Genomic DNA, 26,585 nt, shown 5'->3' on the forward strand with positions numbered 1-26,585 from the left:
TTCCTTATGGCAAGTGCATGCATGTTGGGGAACAAGTATAGTTGGATCATGGGAGGTAGCATTTTATGAGATCCAATCAAACAAAGTCATCAGCTGTTGGAGCACGAACCCAACAACACAATAGTTAAAATTGTCTTTTTTTTTTTTTAATTTTCTCCAATTATAGTCTTTCCATACAAATATTTGTATATGCTGTGTTGATTATTTTTAGGGTTTAGAAATTGTGTGGTCAATTTAAATTGATGCTCTCGACATATGTGGATATATATGCCAATGACTTCTCTCTTTTGTGTGTGTGTGTGTGTGGTGTGTGTGTATTTACTAGCATGGAGTTATGCACATTGGATGTTTGCTAAGTTATCTCAATGTGTGACTTGACTGGGAAAGGTTACCATGTGCATTCCAAAAAAAAGTTGCATATGTTAAGCATTTTATATAAATAGAATAACTTTTTTTCATTATAAAAAATTTAACTTCTTGTTCTTCACAAAAAGTATTACTTTTCTTGTGGTTATTTGGAATGTCCTAAATAAGTGTACTTTTTGACTTTTTGAACTAATAATTAAAGGGGAAAAAAAATGATTGTTTGGGATAATTTTTTGACTTTTTACGAAAAAATGTGCATTAAAATATTATATAAAATAGCTAAATTATGAAATTATAGTTAGCATTACTGCGTTGACTTTCTAGGGTCGTTTCCCAAATGAAGGCAAAATAGCAACCTATTTTTTCAAACTAGGCCTAGTTTGGACGGATTTTCCAAACTAAGTTAAAACGTTATTACAAACCACGTTTTTACCATTTTTGTAGCCCTCCCGTGAAAAATTCGTAAAATCGTAAAAGCGTGGTTACAAACCACGCGTTTAAAGAAATTTGATTTATACATAAAGCGTTGTTAGGAACTATTCTTTTAAGTAAAATTTATTTTTTTTCAAAAAACGTGGTTGCAAACCACACTTTTACTGTTGACCAAAGAAAACATGGATGATAACCACGCAGCAAAATGTGAAAACGCGTTACGTTTTCAACAAAAAAATCAAACCCAGCACTCACTCTTCTCTCTCTCTCTCTTTGACACACTCACATCCATATATAATTTTAATATATATAAATTTTATTTTATAAAATTGAGACCAATATTAAATATATATATATATATATATAATATAATTTATAATAGCAAATAATAATCAACTATATAATTTATATATAATTTTGAAAAAAAATAACTTTTACTGAAAAAATAATTTTATTGAAAAAATAACTTTTTTTTTTCAATTAATTTTTTTTTCAAATAAAATTAATTGAAAAAAAATTTTGTTTGTAAAATTTTTAAATTTTTGTTTAAAAATCAACGTAAACTCATTTTTTGAATTTACGTTTTTTTCTCAAATTTACAAATTGAGACAACCATTTATAAACTAAAAAAATTATCAAACAAGTTTTTATGATAGTTTTTAAAATTTTTTTAAATATAAATTGAAAACTGAAAACGAAATGATTAACAAACATGCCTCAGATGTTAAAAATGTCGTAAAATTAATAAATAATTAAATAAGTTACCAACGTAAGAAATGACTTATCAAAAGATTTTTAGGCTATGTATGGTTTGATTTTTAGAATTTTTTTTAAAAAAAATTAAAAATTAATTTGGTTAAGAAATAAAAAATAAAAAATAATTATCATTTAAGGGTAAAAAATAATTATCATTTTAACTTTTGGGCAGGTTATATACATACGTATGGTTGTTTCAATTTAATTTGTAAAAAATTATTTCTAACTACTCGAAAGATAAAAATTATATAAAAATGATTTATATTTACAAAAATTATAAAAATTATATAGTTGATTATTATTTGCTATTATAAATTATTATTATATATATATATATATATATATTTATATATATTAAAAATTATATATGGATGCGAGTGTGTGAGTGTGTCAGAGAGAGAGAGAGAGAGAGAGAGAGAAGAGTGAGTGCTGGATTTGATTTTTTTGTTGAAAACGTGTTTTGAAAACATGTTTTCACATTTTGCTTCTTATCATCCACGCTTTCGTTGGTGTCCACGCTTTCTTTGGTTAACAGTAAAAGCGTGGTTCACAACCACATTTTCTGGAAAAAGTAAATTTTACTTAAAAGCGTAGTTCCTAAAAACGCTTTATGTATAAATCAAATTTTTTTAAACACGTGATTTGTAACTACGCTTTCTTAATTAAAAATGTGTTTTGTAATTACGCTTTTACGATTTGACAAATTTTTCACGGGAGGGCCACAAAAATGGTGAAAGCGTGGTTTGTAATAGCGTTTTAGCTTAGTTTGGGAAATTCGTCCAAACTAGGCCTAATTTGGGAAATAGGTTACTATTTTGCCTTAATTTGGGAAACGGCCTGACTTTCTATCTCTTTTCAATTTTATTTGTTTTTTAATGGGAATGTGTGGTTTCAAGTGTATCACTTTTTTTTTTTTTTTTTTGACTTAGGAAGTTGTGGCTACACAGTTTTGTAGCAGCACTGTTTTTTTTTTTTTTCATCTGACAAATTTCCCGCCAGAATAAAGGTAAATAGTATGATTTTTTTTACTTTTTTAATGACTTTTTGACTTTTTAAATTTTATAGGTGATGCCAAACTAGTCCTAAAGAGCACGTTATAATATTTTCCTTGCTTTATAGCCATTTTTGTATTGACGAAATTTTCATTTTTGGGCTTAGTGGAGGCTTGAACATGTTACATAGTGTAGCATTGTCGACTTTGACTTCAAACTTTGATAATACAGACAATGCCTCTCCAAGCGAAGCTAAAACTCATGCATTACATTAGTATCATTTAGAAAGTTTTATCTATGATTAGTGCTTTGGGCTTTTGTTTATAGAGATCAATATCACCATTAGTTTAGTTTTGGACAACAGGTTAAGTTAGCCTCCGTTTGGGAAGTGGGTTGACTTTTTGGTTTTTTTGACTATTTTAGCCTGGGCTAAAAAGTTTGGTTTGAGAAGGGCTTTTTGGCTTTTTGACTTTTTTGACTTTTTTTGTGAGAGAAGAATGTAATGATTATGGGTTGGATGTGATATTTTGTTTTTTGTGGCTAAAATAACCTATTTTGTTTTTTGTGGCTAAAATAGCCAAAAAAGCCCCGTTTAGCTCTTGCCAAACGGAGCCTTAGTCAGTTAAGGTCTGACTTTTAGAAACAATAGACTTTGTTATTATTGGGCCTTGTACATCTGGCTGGACATTTGCATTTTGGCATATGATTTATGCATTTTGTACGGATTGGCTCAAAGATGATATTTTCCTTCACAATTGTGTTGCAGTTGCAGAGTATCCACCATTCATTCGAACATAAACTACCAACAGGTCCTAATAGTTGGACTTAATTCCCATCAAGTCCTATTGAAAATAAGTCTTGGTAAAATTGTCGCTAAAAATAATTTTTTTGTGACAATTTTTTATATATGTCGCTAAAAATTAACAATTAGTGACTTTTTCTCATGATTTTTATAAATTGTCGCTAAAACTTACAATTGGTGACTTTTTTTATGACAAATTTTTTTCATAGGACCCATTGGGGGTGTTTGGCAAGAAAAAAAATAGCCTAGTTTAGGCTAAAATTCACAAAAAGACAAAATAGACTAAAATAGCTAATAAGACAAAATATCACATCAAACCCATAATCATTTTACTTTTTCTCTCACAAACATCACATCCAACCACAAAAAAATCAATCATTTTTCCAAACACAAAAATTTTAGCCTACTAAAATAACCAAAAACTAAAATAGCCTACTAAAATAGTAACTTCCCAAACGAAGCCAATAAGTCTACTTTTTAAGACCTACACGTAAGTGCTCCAAATCTCACTGTGTCACGCCCCCAAACCGCCCCTAGTAGTTTGGTGCCGTGATGGCCAGTAATCCGAGATTACCGAAGGCCGACTTACAAGAATCACACACAATCAGAGTATAAAATATGGGGCTTACAAGTGCGGAAGCAACATATATACATATACTGAATCTAAATAGTCCACGAGAGCCGTGCTTAAGTCCAATGAAATGACATACATTTTTACAAAGTCTTATAACTTAGATACAATAAGGGAATGAGATACAAAATACATCTTGACCAAAAGGCTTCTCAAGCCGACATATACAAGTACACATGAAATATAAGCTAAGAAGCATAATCTTCAAGATGGTACAAAATGCTAATCCAAAACACGTCGGCAATGCACCCAAAAACACATCGGCTACACGTCTAGGCCTCATTGCCTTCTTGCTCATCACCTACATATATATAGAGAGGGTGAGCTTGGATACTCAGTGAATGATATTAGAAATAAAGGTTTTGCATGATTGATATCCAAGATTTCTTTCAAAACAATACATAGCATACTTTACAATCAAGGGGGAAATCAAGTTCATTGCCGGCCTTTCAAGTTCTTTGGATGTTATTACATCTACTTAATACAAGGGGGTGATGACAATTCCAAGACAAGAGTGCAGTTGCATTATAGTCCCCTGCAGCTAAGGACTTTCAAGACAAGAGTGCAGTTGCATTATAGTCCCCTGCAGCTAAGGACTTTCAAGACAAGAGTGCAGTTGCATTATAGTCCCCTGCAACTAAGGACTTTCAAGACAAGAGTGCAGTTGCATTATAGTCCCCTGTAACTAAGGACTTTCAAGACAAGAGTGCAGTTGCATTATAGTCCCCTGCAACTAAGGACTTTCAAGACAAGAGTGCAGTTGCGTTATAGTCCCCTGCAACTACGGACTTTCAAGACAAGAGTGCAGTTGCATTATAGTCCCCTGCAACTAAGGACTTTCAAGAAATGTCATCAAAACAAGATAGTGTTTAATATACAAGTAGGGATAGTCATTCATGCTAGATCAAGTACTTTTCAAAACAAGGCAAGACGAGATTTATGAAAGCAAGTGTAACATAGCTTTATTAAAAATACCACTCACATAGTTCTTCAAACGTCGGGGTCGAGACAAGCCCAAGTCGTACAAACACATGGCAAAGCCTATTGAATGCACCTTCAACAAGTTTCGTATGTACACAAATGATTTCGGAAAACATGCTGGGCACCAACCAGGTCTAGGCCGAGGTTCCACACCTCCTCGCCGAGGTGTGTTCCCGAGGGCCACATGCAAGGAAAAGAGGTCGGGAAACTCTGGGTTTCCCTCTACTGATGAACATGAAGAACATGAGTGTGAAAACATGAAAAATATGAATGTTCAATCATAATCTGTCATCACAAATCTGGGATTTTCATGCTATGAGTTTGAAAACATGGACCTGGGTACCCGTACTTGGAATTCTTGCGGAAATAAACACAAAAACGTGATTCTTTATGCAAGCTTTCGGATCAAAACAAGACTTTCTTGAAGAACACATGAATGTCATTTTCTCTTTCTAAAATCGAACTTCAAAACAATGCATGGCTTACAAATCATATCCGATCATGCAACGCAATAACATGAACATAGAGAACATCATGAGCAGATCAAGAATCTAACCTTAGAACACGGATCTAACGGTTCGATCTCTAGGAATCAAGCTTGAAGATCTACTTCCTCACTCTAAAACTCCTTCTTCCTCCTAGAGTTTCTCTCTCTACAAGGCAAGGTTATGATACCAAATGATAGTTTTCTTTACCCGGTTCTGGGGTTAACCCTCTACTGAGACACGTGGCGGCGACTGGTTGGGTTTTCCCTGAAAATGTGGCTGACAAACCAGACAAGGCATGGTGGAAGGGTGTTCAACAAGTAAAGCGGTATGGGCTCTCTGACGAGGCAATGACATCGGCTAATAACAAGGCGTATTTAACAAGCTACACGGAATGGCACTCCGGCAAGGGGTGACATCGGCTAACAAAAGGACTTCGGCAACTAAGGTGACAATGACCCCGGCTAGGAAGGACAACACTTGACTAAGCTATGCCACATCTTGGCCTAGATGCGCCACACCTCGGTCTAGGTCATACCACTCCAGGACGAGATCACTTGGGTGCAAGGTAACATCTCGGCTAATGTGTCAAGGCGAGAACGGAGGTCAACAAGGGGTTCCAAGATACTACTAGACTGAGGATGACCTCGGCTTGGAATGATCTAGGCGTAACGTAACCTAGGCTTGGAATAACATCGGCTAGCATAACTCAGGCAAAGCGTGACCTAAGTTTCACATCAAGGAAGGAACAAGACAAGCACACTACACTTAGACAAATCACAAGGCTTCAAAACAAGGCATGGATCACACTCGCTTAAGCGAAACAAGTCACAAACATACACATGTAAGCTTAACAAGTCATAATCATACCGATGCTCATGAACATGATGAGGACATAAAATGTGGGTTCCTACACACTGGTTAGACATGTTGAGCACTTGATTTACAAAAGTGTGATTACTGGTGTCTCTTGCAACACACATGATTTGTTGTCTGTTTACAATAGAATTCTTTGGATTTTGGTAAACGAGTACAATGTTCACTTAAGTTAGGACTTCTAGATCTCTGTATAGGAGCCTTGACTTCAATGTTAGGGTTACCTTGTTGCATTGAAAGCTTAAGAGCATATAAAATTCCAATAGGGCTTTTTATAGTCTACAAATTTTCTCTCATTTTATGGTTTGCATAATCGACTTAGTGGTCACATTTATTTTTATTTTTATTTTTATTTTTATTTTTTGACAAATAAGAGAAATAAATAAAAATAGATATAAAAATTCTTATCATTTTTATATAATTTTATTTTTCGAGTGGTCAGAAATAAATTTTAAAAATATAAAATATTTTTTCATATTTGTTTTCATCAAATTATTTTTCTTTTTATTTTTAGTGACTTCCATTTTATTTTATTTTAAATATTTTAGGCAATTTTTTTTTTTAGATAGACCAAATTTAGATACACTTAAAAAATATAATATTTGTGAAGAAGAAAAACTTTAAAAAATTTACCAAATACAAAAAATAGGGCAAATTACCAACACTCCCTCAAGGTTTGACTAAAATACGGATTCCCCCCTAAGATTTGGGAAATTACAAATTGCCCCTGAGATTTATATTTGCATAACAAATGAGGGGAGTAATTTGTTATGCAAATATAAACCTCAGGGGGCGGGATGTTATTTTTCAAACTTCAGGGGAGAATCCATATTTTAGTCAAACCTCGAGGGGGCGTTGGTAATTTGCCCCAAAAAATATAAAAAAAAAAAAAAACAAAAACAAAAACAAAACAAAACAAAAAATTAATACATTTTTATATTTTGTTGTATTCAATGAATTTTTTTAAAAACAAATTATATAAATTATATATTTTTAAGTATATCAAGATTAAGTAGATCTAAAAAGTTTTTAAAAAATATTGATTAAAATATTTTTAAAAACAATTAAAAATACAAAAATACGAATTAAAAACTCAAAAAATCATTTTTTAAAACTTCAAACCAAAGAGGGTTAACTTGGGAAAATTAGGTTGATCACTTTTGAAGTTTAAATAAATGTAGAGTAAATTACCCGATTTCTCGTGAGATTTAAAAAAAAGTATAATAAGTTTCACAATTTTGACATAATTATATTGAACTCCTTTGATATTTTAATTCATATAACACTTAATTCTATTTTCATCAATTATTTATTAGTTACATGAATGAAAAAAAATGATATTATTATCTTTTTTACTTGAAAATGTATATTGTGCGTTGTTTATTTTTGTATTCTCAGACCATCTATATTAATTTTTGTTCATTTAATCTTGTTAAAAAAGAGGTCAGTGTAATTATGTCAAAATTGTGCAGTTTACTGTATTTTTTTCAAATCTTAGGAGAGGTCAATATAATTTACACAAAATAAGCCCCACAAATTTAAAATAATTACTCTGACATCCCTCATAGTAAGGCTAAAATGACCAAAATGAAAATAGATGGTGTGCAGATACATAGATAGTTTAATCACTAATTTTTAACTCTGAGCAACAGTTTAAAAAATTCATCATAAAAAAAACATCACTAATTATAAATTTTAGCCACAATTTATAAAAATTATGAAAATAAAGTCACTAATTGTCAATTTTTAACAACATAAGCAAAAACATTATTACAAAAATTATTTTTTATGAGAATTTTATTAAAACTTAATAAAAATTAAGTCTAACTATTAGAATCTATTAATAATTTATTCTTAATTTAACGGGCTTAAAATATGATCCCAATCCTGCCCAATATACAAAAATAAATTTCTCAAACCCTAACAAAAGAAGCTGGGCTGCGCTGTTTGGGTGGGTCAATGGGCCAATCCCTACCTTTCCCATTCACTATTCCCTTTGCCCTTTCCCTTCTAATATTACTAGCCTATCACCCGTGCTATGCACGAGATAATTATGGATATTTATATTTTTTTTAATATATAAACTATGTTTTTAAAGATTTTTTATAAAAATAATTTAACAATTTTATCACTAACATAGTGTACAAGAGAAATTAAAAAGGCTACTGCAGTAACTATGCACGGGTTGTATCTATAATTATTTGTATGAGGAGATTTTAAATACTAATAAGGGATTTTGACCAAATCAATAAATGCAGGCATGTGGATTGGAAAAAGTTAATAAATGCTGATTAGGAGATTTTGACCAAATCAATAAATGCTGAGTTTTTTTTTTTAATTAAAAATTTAGAAAATTAAGATTGAGAGATTGGAGCTCCCACAAGGCTTGGGGTTTAGAAATCCCATTTTTCTTAATATATTTACAATTATCTATAAATGTAAATTGCGATTTTTAAATGTCTTTTTTTTTTTTAAATGTCTTCTTTTTTTCCTTTTTTATATTATATTAAAGTTTAATATTTTGATAATAATCATACGTGTTGGACTTTTCAAGAAATTAAATGTCTTTTTTTTTATTATATTATATTAAAGTTTAATATTTTGATAATAATCATATGTGTTGGATTTTTTAAGAAATTTTTTTAATACTTATTCTTAATGCATTAAAGTGTTATTATGATGGATAATAATCATATGTGTTGGGACTTTTCAAGGAATTCATATGTGTTGAATTTCAAAAATTTTTTTTTATGCTTGTTCTTAATGCATTAAAGTGTTATTATGAGAATAAGACTTGGGGGTTGGGAGAAGTTAATAAATGCTAAGTTTTTTTTTTTTTTAAATCAAAAAATCAGAAAATTTAGATTAGAAGATTGGAGCTCCCACAAGGCTTAGGGTTAAAAATTCCCTTTTGCTTAATATATAGTATAGATAGATGATCATATGTGTTGGACTTTTCAAGAAATTTTTTTTATGCTTGTTCTTAATACATTAAAGTGTTATTATGAGGGACAATAATCATATGTGTTGGGACTTTTCAAGGAATTCATATGTGTTGGATTTCAAAGAATTTTTTTTATGCTTGCTCTTAATGCATTAAAGTGTTATTATGAGGGTAAAACTTGGGGGTTAGGAGAAGTTAATAAATGTTAAGGTTTTTTTTTTTAAAATCAAAAAATCAAGAAATTTAGATTGGGAGATTGGAGCTATCACAAGGCTTGGGGTTAAAAACCCCGTTTTGCATCTATATATGTGAATTGCGATTTTTAAATGTCTTTTTTTTTTTTAAATGCCTTCGTTTTTTCCTTTTTTATATTATATTAAAGTTTAATATTTTGATAATAATCATATGTGTTAGACTTTTCAAGGAATTAAATGTCTTTTTTTTTATTTTATATTATATTAAAGTTTAATATTTTGATAATGATCATATGTGTTGGACTTTTCAAGAAATTTTTTTTATAGTAAAGTTTAATATTTTGATAATGATCATATGTGTTGGACTTTTCAAAAAAAAAATTTTATGCCTGTTTTTAATGCATTAAAGTGTTATTATGAGGGATAATAATCATATGTGTTGGGACTTTTCAAGGAATTCATATGTGTTAGATTTCAAATTTTTTTTTTTATACTTGTTCTTAATGCATTAAAGTGTTATTATGAGGGTAAGACTTGGGGATCGGGAGAAGTTAATAAATGTTAAGGTTTTTTTTTTTTTAAATCAAGAAATTTAGATTGGGAGATTGGAGCTCCCACAAGGCTTGGGGTTAAAAACCCCATTTTGCTTAATATATAGTATAAATACTAGCCTATCACCCGTGCTATGCACGGGATAATTATAGATATTTATATTTGTTTTAGATTTTTTATAAACATAATTTAATAATCTTATTACTAACCATAGTGTATGATGGAAGTTGAAAAGGGTATTGCAGTAACTATACACAAATTGTATCTATAATTATTTGTATGAGAGGATTTTAAATGCTGATTAGGGAATTTTGACAAAATCAATAAATGCAGACATGTAGAAAGACATGTAGATTGAAAGAAGTTAATAAATGTTGATCAGGAGATTTTGACCAAATCAAATGCTGAGTTTTTTTTTTTTAAATAAAAAATTTAGAAAATTCAGATTGAGATATTGAAACTCCCACAGGGGTTAAAAACCCCATTTTACTTAATATATAGTATAGATATATATAGGCCTGATAGCAGTCTGTATGTTTAACAAATCACTTGGGAAAGAAGAAGGTTGGAAGCATAGAGGTTTCACAAATATATATGTACACTTGGTATAATCCTTTTTCTCCATGAAAGGTCAGTTTTTTATTCTAACTTGTATGTTGGTTCTTCTTTTCTTCTTCTTCTTCTTATTTACAATATGATGTGCCCTTTGTTTACATTAATTTTCTTAATTTGAATTGTGGTTTTGCTATTAGAATCGGATTGTTCGGTTTTCTTGTTAAGGACCTTCAGATCCGTAAGAATAGCTATATTAGCTTAGCTATTGATATTTATGAGATTGTGATTGTGATTGTGATTGTGATTGTGATTGAGATTGAGATTGTTCATCTTTTTATGAAACCCTACTACTAATTATTATGAAATTGTTTGGATTTATGGATTTGAAATCAAAATATGTTAAATTTAGATTTGTTACTTTTCTATATATGGATTTCAAGATTGAAATCTTTCAAAACAACAATGTCAAATTAGTTATTTGAAATATTTCGAGGATTCTAATAAAATACTTATCTTTCTCCTTCCCCTTTAGCTTTTCAATTTACCTATAATAAATTGGTCATTCTAGAATTGAAGGTTTATTAGAGTTAAGGCAGAAAATTATCATCTAGTGTTAATTACTCCAAGACCCCCTCAAATATTAGCACTTTACCCTCTCATCTATCAAACCAGACATTTGATCCCTTCAATTATAAAAATGTATCACTTCCCCCCCCCCCCCCGGACACCTTTCGGGGGTGTATTAGTACAATTTTCATAATTAAAGGGGTCAATATGTACGTGTTCATAGATAGCTTGTATATATTACTTTCAGTTCTTCATCCGTAGCTGGCAGAGCTAGCAAGTAGTCCATGGCAATGAGGCCATCAACGCAGATTAGCGAACAAAGTAAGACTGTGAGGATTTGTTTGAGACTTTGAGAATTTGTTTGTTGATGGAGATGAAATGAAATAAATGGGAAAAATAACCGGCATAACAGACTTTTGAGAATTACTAAATTTTTTCCAACTTCCTTGTAATCAAAAGTTGGCTTGCTGCCTTCATCCTAATAGTCCCATAATTTAATCTCTTACAATATATTTTTTAAAATTTAATTTTAACCAGAGTTTTTTTGCATTGTGTTTTAGGTATCCATTTGTTGGTACATTGCAAAAATCAAAAACTTGCAAGTGGTTGAATCTTGTTCTGCCCTTTGGTTACTTTTGGAAATCAAAAAAAAAAGTAACAATGAAGAAGGGAAGGAGTACTAGTAATAGTTGTGGATTTACTACTTGTTCATTGCCTGAAGAAATGTTGGTGGACATTCTAACAAGACTACCAGCAAAGGTGGTAGTCCAATCCAAGTGCATCTCCAAGCATTGGTGCTCTCTGATTGAGCATCCCTCTTTTGTGGACTTACACCATACCCGTGCCCAATCTAGGCCCTACCTTGTCATCTCCTTAATCAACTACTCATTCACCAAGATACATTTTTTCTCAGCAGATTATGAAGGAGGACCGGCCCAGTACTTGCTTACTGATTTCCTTTCAGCACTTTATCATATTAAACAATCTGTCAATGGCTTAATATGCGGGTACCTTAGAAAGTCTAAATCCATTTTCATCGTGAATCCTACCACTCGACAATTTGTTACCCTTCCTCCAACACGTTTACTTTCTTATGATGCTAATTCTACTTGCGAACCATATTTGTCATTTGGGTTTGATCCTTCTACCAAGCAATACAAAGTGTTGCTCACAACTTTTATACACATCGAGGTGGAGGGGGAGTGTTATGACTACTTAGATTACAAGTGTGAAATTTTCACTTTGGGGACACATTCATGGAGAGAGATTGATTGTCTTTCTATTCCTTGGCACTGTGAATTTGGTAGGGGTGGTCGTTGTGTTAATGGAGTCATACACTGGAGAAATAGGAGTTCTTTTATATCGAAACCTTCTCCTCCTATGAGTGCAGATGTCATAGTAGCATTTGAACTGAAAAATGAGAGATTTCAAATGATTCCACTCCCTAGGGGACCTTCATGCATGCGTCATCTACGAGAACTTGGTGGCCATTTGGTAGCTTGTGGTGAACACACAGAAAATGGTTGGGAGGAGCTTTGGATTTTGCAAGACTATGAGAATTGGATTTGGGTCAAAGAGATAATGATGCCTGCTCTTGATTGGGGTCGAGAGGGAGATCCTTATATTGTCGGCGCAATTCAGACAGGTGAAATACTTCTACAACCTTCACGGATACATGACCTCTGGAATATTTACTATTATGATCAGAATAGGAAATCTTTTAGAAAGATTAAGATCACAGGACTTCCTGATTCAGAGTTCTTCGGCAGGCGTGGTAGGAATGCCTTACATGTCACTAATTATGTCGAAAATCTATTTTCCTTGAGTGATATTTGAAATTTGAAGGAATTCCTTTTTTCCTAATTTGTTAGGGAAGGTCAGTGTAATTTATACCAAAAATATATACGTAGTATTCACATGGCCATTTCCAGTCATTTGTGGCATATTCAAAGCAAACACTTATTTGCTCAAGCTTTTTATTTTTATTTTTATTTTTATTTTTATCATTTTTTCAGCTTTTACTACTGGATTTAAAAAATGTAGGTAAATTTCACTTCACCTGCATGTGGTTTTGCCGATGTGTTAATTACCTCTCTCATTTAGAAATAACCACATAATTTTCTTGTGATTTATAAACTAAAGTGCATCGTTAAACATTTTGTTCAATTTAATAGTAAATTATTATTTTTAAAATCGTACCAGACATGAAGGGGTTATATGTGTATTTTCAATTATTATTTTTTTGATGGGAATTCATTTTCAAATTTTAATAGGGTAAATTGCACATGAAATAAAACATAGGAGCTTAAATTGTATTTTGCCTCCCAAACAAATGACAAAAATATCTATAATTTAAAGGTATTTTAATCTTTTTTGTTAAATCATTAATGCCTAACCATTCATTTTAGTTGACAAGTCATGAGGGGGGTGATGCGATTATTTCCAAATGAAGGGAGTAATCTTCAAATTAATCAAATTACAAGGGTTAAATTGAAATATGTTCTAAAAAAATATGAAACTAACTTCGAGTAAACTATCGAAAATATATTTACATATTTTCGTATCTAATTATGATACAAAATATAATCATGATGCAGGCATTGGGTAGGTTTTCTTTTTAATTATTTTTTATTATTTAATTTAAATTTAAAAAAAAATTAATTTTATCATCGTATAGTAGTGTTTCTAATACACAATGCACAAATATTGTTTCAGCAAGAAAATATTTTATACTTTATCTCCTTGAACACTCAATATCAATTTATCTCCTCAACTAAAAAATGTTACATTTTTTTCACCGTAAACTCTTAATTTGTGTATCAATGAAACATTTTGTTAAAGACTTGTTTCTTAGGGCTTCTCCAATGGTGCATCACTTTTTTTTTACCAAATTTGAGTAAAAACTCTCTTTGATATCGCTTGCTCCAATGAAGAAATTTGACTTTTCATCAAATCACCGGTTGACCTGGAAGACGACCGACCGATTGACCAGTCAATGCAAAAAATTAAAAAAAAAACAAGTCCTGCATCTTTGTGTGTTTATTATCTTCTTCTTATTCAATAATTTCACATTCAGTTTGTTTGTATGTTCAATTTAATTGACAAGTCCTGCATCTTTGTGTGCTTATTATGCACATTGATTCACTCGCTGATTTTTTGTTATTTTATTGATTCTCTCTCTCTCTCTCTCTCCCCAACTATGTACACATACATACATATTCTGTGTTTGACAAGGTCCTTGGATCGCTTTATATTTCTATTTTCTATTTTCTTTGTTTGGATCACTATATACACATAGGCCATGTTTGTTTGGGTGAAAATGCGCTTGGGATAGGATTAATAGTCCAATAAAATTATTAATCTGATGTTTGGTTAAAAAATTAAGGTACAGATTAACAATCCATCCGGATATAATATCCTACATATGATGAATTATTCAATCCTACAAAGAGGGGTGGGATATAAATTGGGGGATTAACTAAAGTTTGGACCAACTCACCAAATTAAGCATCAATATATATCTATATTTGTTGTTATCTTATTCCACCACCTTCACTCTTCTTCGACATTGCTGTGATGAGATGAGAGTCTTCAAAGTTCGTCGTCGATCTTGAGCCACTTATCACCGATTTGGAGCCACCATTTACAAATCTAGAGCAATTGTTCATCGATTTGGATCCACCATTGGTTGATTCGCTGATCTCAACAAAGCAACTGTTCATCGATTTGGATCCACCATTTGTTGATTCGCTGATCTCAACAAATTTCAGTGAGTAAAAGTTTTTTTTTTTTTTTTTTTTTTTTTCCATTGATGTTTGGTTTGAATTAAGGTGCTATTACGTGGATTGATTTTCTATGTATCTTTGTTTTACATTGGTGTTGTTTTAGTGTTTTAGTTATTGCTCTTTCTCTCTCTTCATCTTCATAGATCCATATCTAGGGTTATGAGTTTTTAACTCACATTGAAATCTTAGATTTGTTGATTGTGGGTTCATATTGTTAGATTTTTATGTCTTTCCAGAACCAGTGTTAAATTGTGTTGTTTATCTGTGATTCGATTAAGTGATTTATTATGAGCATTTTTGAATTTGGTGTTTCCAGAAATAAATAGCCTTATAATGTCTGGAAAACTTGAATATGCAAATTCATAGTGGGAGTGACTAGAGTAGAGCGCAAGTTTTTGTTGACTGTGGATAGACACAACACTTGACAAATGTTTCTAATTGCTTATTGGGGTTATAACTTGTATGTAATACCTTGCTAGAAAACCTTAGGGCTTGTTTGGAAGTTCATAGCTTTAGCCGAACAAAAAATGTGATTTTGTTCTTGAAAAGGAATCACTTGTCACTTACACCTTGTACAGAAGTTCATCTCTAAAAGAACATGGGCAAATTGAAGGAATACATCCTTTTGAGGTGCTTGTTTTGGTTATTTTTCTTCCTTTCCTCCCTCTCCCCCATCTGTGTATCTGTCTGTCTCTCTGTGCAATCGATTTGAACCACATTCCCTACTGCTATACCTCATCTGACATCCATCGCTGACCGTTGCATTCTCATGGCTGCTTTCTTTTACTATAGCATCATTTTCTTTGAGTTAATATTGCTCAAGTTTTTATTTCTTTCAGAGTTCGCATCAGCTTTGATGTTTTGTTTTGATTGCTTTAATTTTTGGGATCTAACTGGAAACTCAGCGTCTTCTAACATGTTTTTATCCTACAAATAAATAGCCTTTTAATTAGCATTTTCGAAGTACTTGCCTAGTTTTTAAGAGTTCATATTAATGTATTCTTTGATTTTGAAAGTAAGGAAGGTTTCTTGGAAATGCTAAGGTGACTGTGGCTAGTGTTAATCTTTGTTTTTGTTTCTTAGAAAGCCTTACTGTTCTAGTTCTTCTTCTCTAGTCATGTATGACTCAATCGTTGTCATACATAGATCAGCTTCTCTCTCTCTCTCTCTCTCTAGAGATTGTGCAGTAATGAGGGTGGTCATCTGCGAACAGAGTAACTGACTCGTACAAATGGCTTTTATTTATTTATTTATTTATTTTATTTTCAGTTTATTAGATGAGATGGCCAGCTGTGAGTGATGGGAGGTGACAGCCCAATCATAGTTGTAGGATTGTAGAAAGAAAGCCGTCGTGGCGGATGATTGACTGGGTCTGTGATTGGGAGGAGTCACGGGCTCTCTTGATTTATTTTATTTCTATTATTTAATTTTTTGAATTAGCTTTTCATTGATGAGATCTTACCAGATCTGTTACAACTCTGCCATTGGATGATTGCTTCCTATTGGCTAGTGCTAGGATTGGAAAATTGCCTTCAAAATAAGTTTTAACAAAAATGTTTGAAGGTTCTAACCTAAAAACTTGAAGAGAGGGGGCTCTCATCTATTAATGTGATGTTTTAGTTTGTTTTTTTTATTTTTTTTTTCATTGTCAATTTAGTAGAGTTGATTTTAGAGTTCATTGTCTAAAATTCTCCATCATGGTCCTAAGTTTAAATGTTAAAGTTTTATTAAAAAAAATATGTGAAAAAGTAAAGAGGTAATATGATCTAAATAAGTCAATAAGTTGATTTTTTTTCCCTAATTGTTGAAATAGACCTGTGGGAATTGACCTTTTTTTGAGTAATTTTTTATTTTATTTTTTATAAAACCAAACTAAACCAAATCAAGTCTTAAGTCTCATTAAATGGAGTCGGTTATATGAATCATTTTTCCTAACAGGGTGAGTAAAATATAGGACACTTGAACCTAATTTTGCATGGACTGAGAAATGATGAAATCTTGTTTTTGTGGCACTGGTGAGAGGAGCAGATAACTACTTTGGCTGCCATTGTTACAGAAACTGTATGCCCACTTTGTTCATCATCCCTTGACCCAGCATATATATCTTGCTTTGTTTTTGGATATGGTTGTTGTGGCATTGATATGTACTAGTCTAGATATTATAAACATCAGCTATCCACTTAAACATCTGAACAGCATGCCCCAAATGGCCCGCTTCCCCACTGATAACGGAAACTCATCATCTAGGTGTAACCCACAAGCTATATCATTCACCCTTATTTGGTATTTCCCAATCTCCATTGCTGATACATGATAATATTCATCACATCATCATATATTTTCAAAACAGTTTTTAACTCTATATAAAATAAAAATAAAAGTGGACATATATAATAACAAGTTGTTGTGACGGTTTGCAAGTGGAACCTGTAATCGACTCTGGTATCAAGTGTGGACATGTTTCCAAAATGTCAGACTCATCTAATTTCCAACAAAAAGATGAGGGCTCTCACATTATGGTGGGACAAATTATAAGTGAATGCTTTCTACCCAGTTTTCCTGACCCAACAAAACTGCTAGTTGAACATATTCAGAACTGAAACAATGAGGCAGCTAAGTCATACACACACCAAGCATAAGAAGAAAAAATGATCATGTTTTTACCAAACTGAAGTCCTCTCTGTTAGCATACAAATCCCAAAACTTCAAGATATTCCCAAAATATTCATGTTAGTTAAGGGCCTCCCTTGTGCAGTTTGTAGGTGAGCACAAAAGTTTTGGCAAAGATTGAAAATCCAAAATCTGGTAAAGTATGTAAATTGAAGTTAACATACCCTAACTAATTGTTGCAACACTGCCAAACATGAACCATATGCAGCAGATCCTGGATATAAGCCTCTCTCGGCACCAATTATTGAGGTCCAAAATACAATGGATCTTCCTGATTTGTGATCTCGCATTCTTTTGTGAGTATGCATAATATGTGGTTTCCAAATTACTATTGTGCATGTGATATGACCCCTTGGGCTTGACTAGTAAGATGATTAGGAAGCATGTGGGAAATGTATATGGATATTATTAGATCATCCTACTTCCTACTTCATAATAATCTGTTGGTCCTTGTAGAGATTGTTATGCTCATATGTTCTACATTATTATTATTATTTTTATTTATTTATTTTGTTAATTTTTTTGGAATTATGAAGTTTTCTTGTACTCTAATATATTGATGGGCATCACTATTTGCATAGGTGGATTACAATTTCGATGGGTTTGGAGATGAGAGTAATGAAGAGCTTGAGCTTTATGTAGTGTTGCAAGTTGTAATGCAAGAATTGTACGCCTTATGTGTTGTAGCATATATTGTCATTGAAATTGTCTTGAAGAGGTACATTCATAAGTATCCTCGTACCGTTATTCCAGGGCCCAATCGATTGCAAGAACAAATGGACCACATTAATGGGCTAGTGAGAGAAAGCAACATTACATGCATTGAACAAATTTGTATGGATAGGTGTTGTTTTATGACGTTATGTCATATGGTTCATACAATAGGCGGGCTGGGGCATTCAAAACATGTTACCTTAGAAGAGAAGATGACCTTGTTCCTCTACCTCTCGGCACATGACTTGAAAATACGAAAAGTTCAATTTCTTTAGGTCCGAAGAGACTGTAAGTCGATATTTCAATGATGTCCTAAAAACTGTGTTGAGCCTTCAAGGCCACTTACTTGGGACACCAAATCCTATAACACAAGCATGCACTGATCCAAGGTGGAATTGTTTCCAGATAAATGTAGTTTTAAAACATTTAATAAAATACATTGCACTTTTTTTTTTTACAACTCATAATTATAACAATGTCTTTTTTGTATTAGAATTTTCTTGGAGCACTTGATGGAACCTATATTAAGGTTCGTGTACCAGTGGTTTACCAAGCACGGTATAGAACACAGAAGGGGGAGATTGCTACCAATGTTCTAGGAGTTTGCTCCCAGGACATGAACTTCATATATGTGTCGCTGGGGTGGGAAAGGTTAGCTGCAGACTCTAGGATTTTGAGGGATGCGATTAATCAACCCAATGGCTTAAGAATTCCAACGGGTAATTAATAAATGATTAACTTTGCTTGATGGAATTGCTAAGTTTTATTTAATAATAGATTCTAATATATAACATCTCATACAGGGTACTACTACTTAGTAGATGCCAAGTATACAAATGACAAGGATTCTTAGCACCTTATCGGGGCCAATGATATCATTATCTGTTTGGAGAGCAGGGACCACTCCAACTAATTATCAAGAATTTGTTAATATGAAGCATGCATTAGCCCGAAATGTCATAGAAAGGTGTTTTGGATTGTTGAAAATAAGATGGGTAATACTTCATTGTGCATCATATTACCCCATTAGAACTCAAAACCGTATCATCACAGCATGTTGTTTGTTACACAACCTCATTCGTCGAGAGTTGCCTGTTGACCCAATAGAAGAGAGGCTAAATAATGACATAGAAGATCAACCTTAATTGGGAGATGATTTTGTTGGCACCGTTGAGACATCTAATGAGTGGACTGCGTGGCAGGATACACTTGCAATGCAACTATACAACAATTGGTTGGCTAGTAGAGAGGCAAGACAAGGAAATTTTCAATATTTGTGTAAGTACTTGTTACAAGTATGATGTAGTTTCATTTGATTTGTACTTGGAACTTGAATTAGCTTGTGGATGTTGAACCATTTTTTGCAAAAATTGTATGGTTTTTGTTGGTGATATTTTTTAAGCGACGATATTTTTTGGTCTCATGGATTTGTTACATGTATGTATGGGTATGAAATTTTTTTGATTATTGAAATCCATTTATGTATTGACTTGTTTTGGCATGTTAATAGGTTGATAATCATATAATAAAGACTAACATGCACACTTTTCTTTGTTCTTCTTTGCTAGGCATGGATAGTGAAGTATCTAGTTCTCGTAAAAAAGTAAAGGAGAAAGTTGATCCGTCAAAACCAAGGTGATTGTGGAGCCCACGAGAAGAGGAATGTCTTATTAATGCTTTGATGCACATTGTCAACAATGGAATGAAACAGGACAATGCCTTCAAGGCCAGCTACCTTATGAAATTAGAGGAGAAATTGTTGGAGATGCTACCCAGGACAAACCTTCATGGCACTCCTCACATCGAATCAAAGATAAAGATATGGAAGAAGCACTACAATTGTGTAGCAGGAATGCTTGGTACTAGTGGTTTTGGATGGAATGACACCAAAAAAAGAATTGATGTTGAGAGTGATAGTGTCAGGGAAACATACGTTCGGGTAAAATACTTTCTTTAAGTTACTTTGTATAAGTTATTAATTTTTTAATTCATTTTTCTTTAATCTTAAGTTGGAGATATTAGTTGAAATTGGTTATTGTAGAGGGAGAGCGATGCGACAAAACCTACGAAACAAAAGTTTTCCGTATTTCGACTCATGGATCCACATATTTGGTAAGGATCGAGCTACAGGAGAGTTTGCTGAAGGGCCTGCTGATGCAGTTGATGCTATCAATGCCGAGGAAGAATTGTTATTCAACAATCTTCCAGATGATGGCATATTTCTTAAACATACGGGTATTAATAGTCATATCGGTAAGGGAATAAATTGCTCTAGCTCATAAAGTCAACGACCACGTGAAAGTTATACAAAAAAGAATGACAACAAGAAGAGGCCTAGAGGTAATGATGATGTAGTTAAAGGGTTGTCCATAATTGCTAACAAGTTGGGTGAGGTATTTTCTGCCACCAATGAAAAGTTGGATTTCATTGGTTGAAGGATGGGTTATGAACATGATCTCGCATCTAAACGGGCAAGTTTGAATGATGAACTCATTAAGTTGCCAATTACTCTTGATGAAAGGCTAGATGCTTGTGAGATCATATCACAAAGTGTTCAAAAGCTCGACATGTTCTTCAGCTTGATACATGATGACAAACTAAGGTGGGTGATGAGGTTACTACGTAGGAGTGCTCCATGACAGACTTGTGGCTCTTTTATGTCCTTCTACGTACTTAGTTTTTTTTATTACTCTAATGCATGTAATAAAGACTTGACTTTTTGCTATTTTTTTTGTTGAACTACTCATATTTTGCTACTTCATGTTGCAATCTACTACTTGGAATGCTTATTTTGAAATGATGAATGGTAGATTTATATTTCTACAATTTCATAGTTGAATCATTTTTGATATTTTTTTGTTCGAAAAAAAAAGAGTTAAATTTTGTTTAAATGAATGCCCTTTTGAATTTGGGCAGTGAATTGTTGGATAATTAAAATAGCAATGCATATTTTTTAATGATTGCTTGTGTATATATAAATTTTATAGTAGAATGATTTTTTATTTTTTCTATTAAAAAAAAGTGGGTTAAATTTTGTTCAAATAAACACTTTTTTAAATTTGAGTAATGAATGGTTAGATGATTAAAATAGCCGTATATTCTTTTTAATGGTCGCTTATGTATATATAAATTTTATAATTCAATGATTTTTTATTTTTCTATTAAAAAAAAGTGGGTTAAATTTTGTTCAAATGAATCGAAATGGATGTGGAGCAACAATATGAAAATTTGTTTTTTAAAAATTATAACACATTTAAGTGCAAAATTTTACATTAATTATAATAGGGGTATTATGGTCAATATATTGGATGTCTCATATCATATCATGTTCTAATCATACCAATCCCCTTAAACAAATATCATATTGGATAATATTTTATTAATCCACCCTTATAATCTTAACTCAATCTAAACATAGGATATGATACACAATCCAAAGAATTTGTAATCCTAGGACTATTAGTCATGGGAATACTAATCCAATGTAATCCAATCCGCCCAAACATATATAGCCATACATCTTTGTTTGTTTCACAAGGTCACACACATACACATACATACATACATACTCTGCTTTATATTTCTAATGCAGAAAGCTAAATGATGATAAAGAAAACAGAGCAACTACTGTGTTGCCGAAGTCTTTTGGAGTCAATTTCGCATTTACTCGGAAAATGGTTTGAACAACCAAATATACGAAGTGAATCACTACCCGGCAAAGAACGCGTTTCCACCTGGACACACCTCAATCGGTGTTCCGAGCCCATCTCAATTTAGGCTCAAAGTTAGTCAAAAGTCATGGTTGCACAAACTATTTTTCCAACACTCTGTGTTATCTATTTTTGTGGGAATTGTTCAAGGGGATGATCGGGGGACATCCAGCCGGACGTCCGGCCGATCGTCCAGTGGGGCCATCTTCAACGGTCATGTACAGTAAAATGGTGAAAGGAGCCCAGATCTTCAGTTTGGTGAAATATTTGTTATTTTCTCAAATTGATACAGGTTTGATGAAACCATTAAAGCAAAAAAAAAAAAAAAAAAAAAAGGATTTTTTCACCAAATTTGAATTTGATGATGAATTTGGTGCAGCGTTGGAAATGGCCTTAAGATAGGTGAAAATTGGCATGTGATTTGTACATAACATCTCAAATGAAATACTTAAAATGATTTTATCAGTTTATTTGGTTTATTTTTTAAAAAACATTTTGGAGTTGTTTAAGTTTTTTATTTTATTTTTATTTTTAATCTTTAGTGAATTTTTTTTCATATTTAATTTAATTTGTTTTAGGGCACTTAGTATATAAATCTAATTTTAAATTTTCTTTACCCAGAAGTTCATACTCTAAAATATTTTATAAAATAACCAAACTACGCAGATATATATATTATTTCCAAACCCTAACGGATCATCAGATTGATCACCAAATTTAAATCTGATGAAAAAGGACAGTTTTTATCTCTCCAATGGTTTCACCAAAATGATATCAAATTGAGAACGGGCCAAAACTTTCACCAAACTAAGGATGGATTGCACCTTTCAGCAATTTACTATGCGTAGCCGTTGAGTGTGGACCCACCAGACGACTGGCTGGATGTCTCCCCGGATGACCACCTCAAGGCATAATTTGTAAAAATTTTACATTAACTGGTCGACTGCCCGGTCAACCACTCGGTCAACCCCCCAGTCAACCCTCCGATCGACCACCTCTGCATCTTTTTTTTTGCCCTGCCTTTTTTGCCAATGCTCGTGGGAGGCCTCTAGCTAATCTCCTTCATCTTCTCTCTCTTGTGATTTTCCACTCTTTTCTCTACTGGGGTAATTCCAAGATCTTCCAAACAATCAAGCTCTTGTTTTCTAAATCACAACAACCCTTTCATTTTTTTCATTAATTTAAGCTCTTGACCTTCAAACCAATTCGGGTCTTCTTTAGATTTTCACTTATCATCCCAAAGAAGGAATACAGGGAAAAAAAATTCATAGGCATTGTTCTTGGAAAAAAAAAAAATTGTGCTCTTTTGCAACATTTTCTTGTTCTTTCGAAAAATATTAAAAATCATCCGAAGTTTTGGAAATTTCTTTCATAGACACTTCTCCTTTATTTAATCTAATCCTTTATGGAAAGAAAGTCATGCCTATAACCACCAATTGCAATTTCATTCCCTTACTTTTAGCCCTTATATATATATATATATATTATTCTTTTTTCCTTTATTGAAATCCCATAAAATTTAAAATTTGTAGAATGACCTGACATATATTTTCTTAAATTTTAGCTTAATTCCATTGTCCTTTTGCTTATTTCGCTTCACTACTCTCGTGCGACATTTCGCTTCGATACTATCTGGGTTGTGAGCTCAGGAGAGGTGAATTTCGAATCACATATCTAGCCACTAATGTGGAAACAGGCAAAAAATTCGCTTGCAAATCCATATCCAAGAGTAAGTTGAGGACTGCTGTGGACATGGAGAATGTGAGCAGAGAGGTTGAGATGATGAAGCTCTTGTTGTTCCTCTTTTCGGTCGACCGGTCGGTCATCCCTCGGACATCCAGTGTGTTTTGATGAAAGTTACAATACTCACCATTGGAATGACTGATATCAGATTGAGAAATTCGACTCTTTTTTTACTCAGATTTGATGAAATTTTTGGTGAACCATTGGAGATGCTCTAACCAAACCATTTTCTGTCTCTCTTTCTCACCCCTCCCTTCTACGTCGATCTCCTCAATGGCAATCTCCCTCCACCGATCACCCACCTCTCTCTCTCTCTCTCTCTCTCTCTCTCTTCCCCTCATCGTCGTTTGACCATCGAGCACATCACAATAGTTGCCGCCTCCTCTAACCTCCATCACTTCTCTTCGGTGGTGAGTATTGCCTCCGGTGTTCGTTGTCCTCGATTCGGCTCAAGTAGAAGTCAACAACGCGAGTTTGTGGCGGTGAACGCGATCATCAATGCGTGAATCACAGATTTGTAGGTATTTGGAGTTAGATCTGATTGTTCTGGCGAGATCTCTCTACCATCGTCACTGCCAATGGCTTCTCGAGCTGCAGTAAATCCTCAATCTAACTTTGTCAATCCCCGTATTCTGGCGTCGCACAACTCTGATCTACATATAGAGTTCGTCATCGTCAATCGGCCCATGATCTAATCATGCCACGTCACCCTCCTCTCGTCAAGTCATCACCTTTTCTTCTTGCCAGAACAACCCGAGCTTCCAATACCATCTTCCAAGAAAAAGAAGGTACATACTATATTTTCCCATCAAACAATCAACCTTTGTTTGGTTGTCGAGAAAATTTTAGAGAATGAAACATGGGGGAACGTTATTAAAGTCTTTTAGTGTGTGCCCCTTCTGATTTTTCCTACTGTTTACTAGCAACCAAACCGATTCTTAGAATTTGAGCTATGAAGGGTAGTGTGTGTAATTGTATTATGTAGAATTAATTTGTGTTGAATTTGTTTTGATGATATTCTTATTTTCATTTTATTTATTTATCTTCTATTAATAAGAGTTTTCAGAAATTTTCCATATTCATTCTCAACTTCGTAGATCTGGAGTTTTTTACTTTGAATTTTTCTAATTATTGGATTTTCTAGAGAAAGTGTAGATTTTCCCGAGTTTGTTTTCTCCAATTTTTTTCATGCGTTTAGAGAAATCTCTTTGCAACAACCTAAAAAGCATGAAACTTTGCAAGAAAATTTTACATCAATATTTTTTGGTATTTTCTAGTTTTGTAATTTGTGTTCTCATCGTTTGTCCATTTCATTTATAGTCCTGACAAATTGTGTACTATTTTTTTAATAATTAATTATTTTGTTGAATTTGTGTTGGAGTTAGTGATTCAATGGAAAGTAGTGGTCATGGTGGTGGTCAGAGACGACAGTCCGTGGTGGAGTCACCAAAGATGAATCTTGTCTTTGAAAGTATTCCATGTCTTCTTGCTTTCGTTGCTGCAGTTGGGATCGTCTCTATTCAAATATACATATATATATATATATATATTTTTTTTCTAGAAGCTCAGATTTGGCAAAGGTTTAATTGAACAGATAGATAAAAAATAGGTTTTGCTTCTTTGATTTTTGGTAGCTTCATTTTGTACAGACAATTGGTCATCTGTGTGTGTACAGATAACCATCCGGATCTTCCTCTATCTTTCTTTTTGGTAGGTTTGGATATGTCTTGTTGTGTATATGGGTTTCTTCTTCTGGGTGTTCATATATTTACATCTTTCTAAAAATCTCTGTCTGTGTATGTGTGAGAAATCAATTTTTCTACTCAGTTCCCCTTTGTTCTCTACAGTCACATCTTGCTTCAATAGATAAAGAGAGAAAGAGATGAAGAGTGAGACACAAATGGAAAGAGAAAAAATGAGTTTGTGAAATCAACAGATAGAAAGAGAAAGAGAAAGAGAAAGAGAAAGAAATGAGTAGAAGAGAGACAGATAGAAAGAGACAAAAAAAAAAGTGGGTTTGAATAGGTCATCCAAAATAGATCAGTCTCTCTCCTCTGTATTACAATTTAAGCAGATAAAAAAAATTAAACAGATAAAAAAAAGTGCTGGTCTACCGATTGCAAGACTGCTATTACTCCAGTTGATCTTCAGACTCGTTTCATACCTCTTGATGGTCACCTATTATCTGATGCTACTTCATATCGTCAGCTAGTTGGCAGTCTTGTCTATCTCATGATTACTCGTCCAGACATTGCCTATGCTGTTTACATTGTCAGCCAGTTCATGGCTGCTCCTCACTCTCCATACTATGATGCTCTAGTTCGCATTTTGCACTATCTAAAAGGCACTATGTTCCATGGTCTTCACTACTCAGCAAACTCTTCTTTATAGTTACATGCATTTTCTGATGCAGATTGGACCGGGGATCCTACTAACGCCGTTCTACTACAGGGTTCTGCTTCTTCTTGGGTGATTCTCTCCTTGCCTGGTGTAGCAAGAAGCAAACTCTTGTTGCTCGTTCTAGTACTGAGTCTGAGTATCGTGCTCTTGTGGATACTACTCAAAAGCTTGTGGGGCTTCGTTGGCTTTTTACTGATGTGGGAATTTCCCATCCTGCTGCCACTACCCTCTATTGTGACAATCAAAGTGTTATTCAGATTGCACATAATGATGTCTTCCATGATTGCACCAAGCATATTGAGATTGATTGTCACTTCATTCGGCAACACGTTACTAGTGGCACTATTCGTCTTATCTTTGTTACCTCTGCCGGTCAGACAACTGACATCTTCACCAAGACTTATCCTCTAGGATGATTTTCTGATTTACT

At 33.1% G+C, this 26,585-nt stretch overlaps 1 protein-coding gene across 11 annotated transcripts; it reads left to right on the forward strand.

Moving 5' to 3' along the window:
* The first annotated feature begins 10,542 nt into the window (after positions 1–10,542).
* LOC114323393 (putative F-box protein At1g32420) lies at positions 10,543–21,099 on the forward strand. Of its 11 annotated transcripts, none has more exons than XM_082878457.1 (7): positions 10,543–10,641; positions 11,694–14,902; positions 18,170–18,691; positions 18,796–19,021; positions 19,106–19,580; positions 19,871–20,241; positions 20,325–21,099. In XM_082878457.1, exon 2 carries the CDS (start codon positions 11,794–11,796, stop codon positions 12,967–12,969), a length of 1,176 nt encoding a protein of 391 aa, XP_082734583.1. In that variant the 5' UTR covers positions 10,543–10,641; positions 11,694–11,793; the 3' UTR covers positions 12,970–14,902; positions 18,170–18,691; positions 18,796–19,021; positions 19,106–19,580; positions 19,871–20,241; positions 20,325–21,099. The 11 variants fall into 11 exon arrangements, with proteins under 11 accessions (XP_082734583.1, XP_082734582.1, XP_082734581.1 ...); XM_082878456.1 differs by having other exon boundaries at positions 20,344–21,099; XM_082878455.1 differs by having other exon boundaries at positions 19,871–21,099.
* Positions 21,100–26,585: the final 5,486 nt, after the last annotated feature.

This window comes from Camellia sinensis, chromosome 7 (assembly GCF_055761805.1).
Source record: "Camellia sinensis isolate YWXY chromosome 7, ASM5576180v1, whole genome shotgun sequence".
NCBI lineage: Eukaryota > Viridiplantae > Streptophyta > Magnoliopsida > Ericales > Theaceae > Camellia > Camellia sinensis.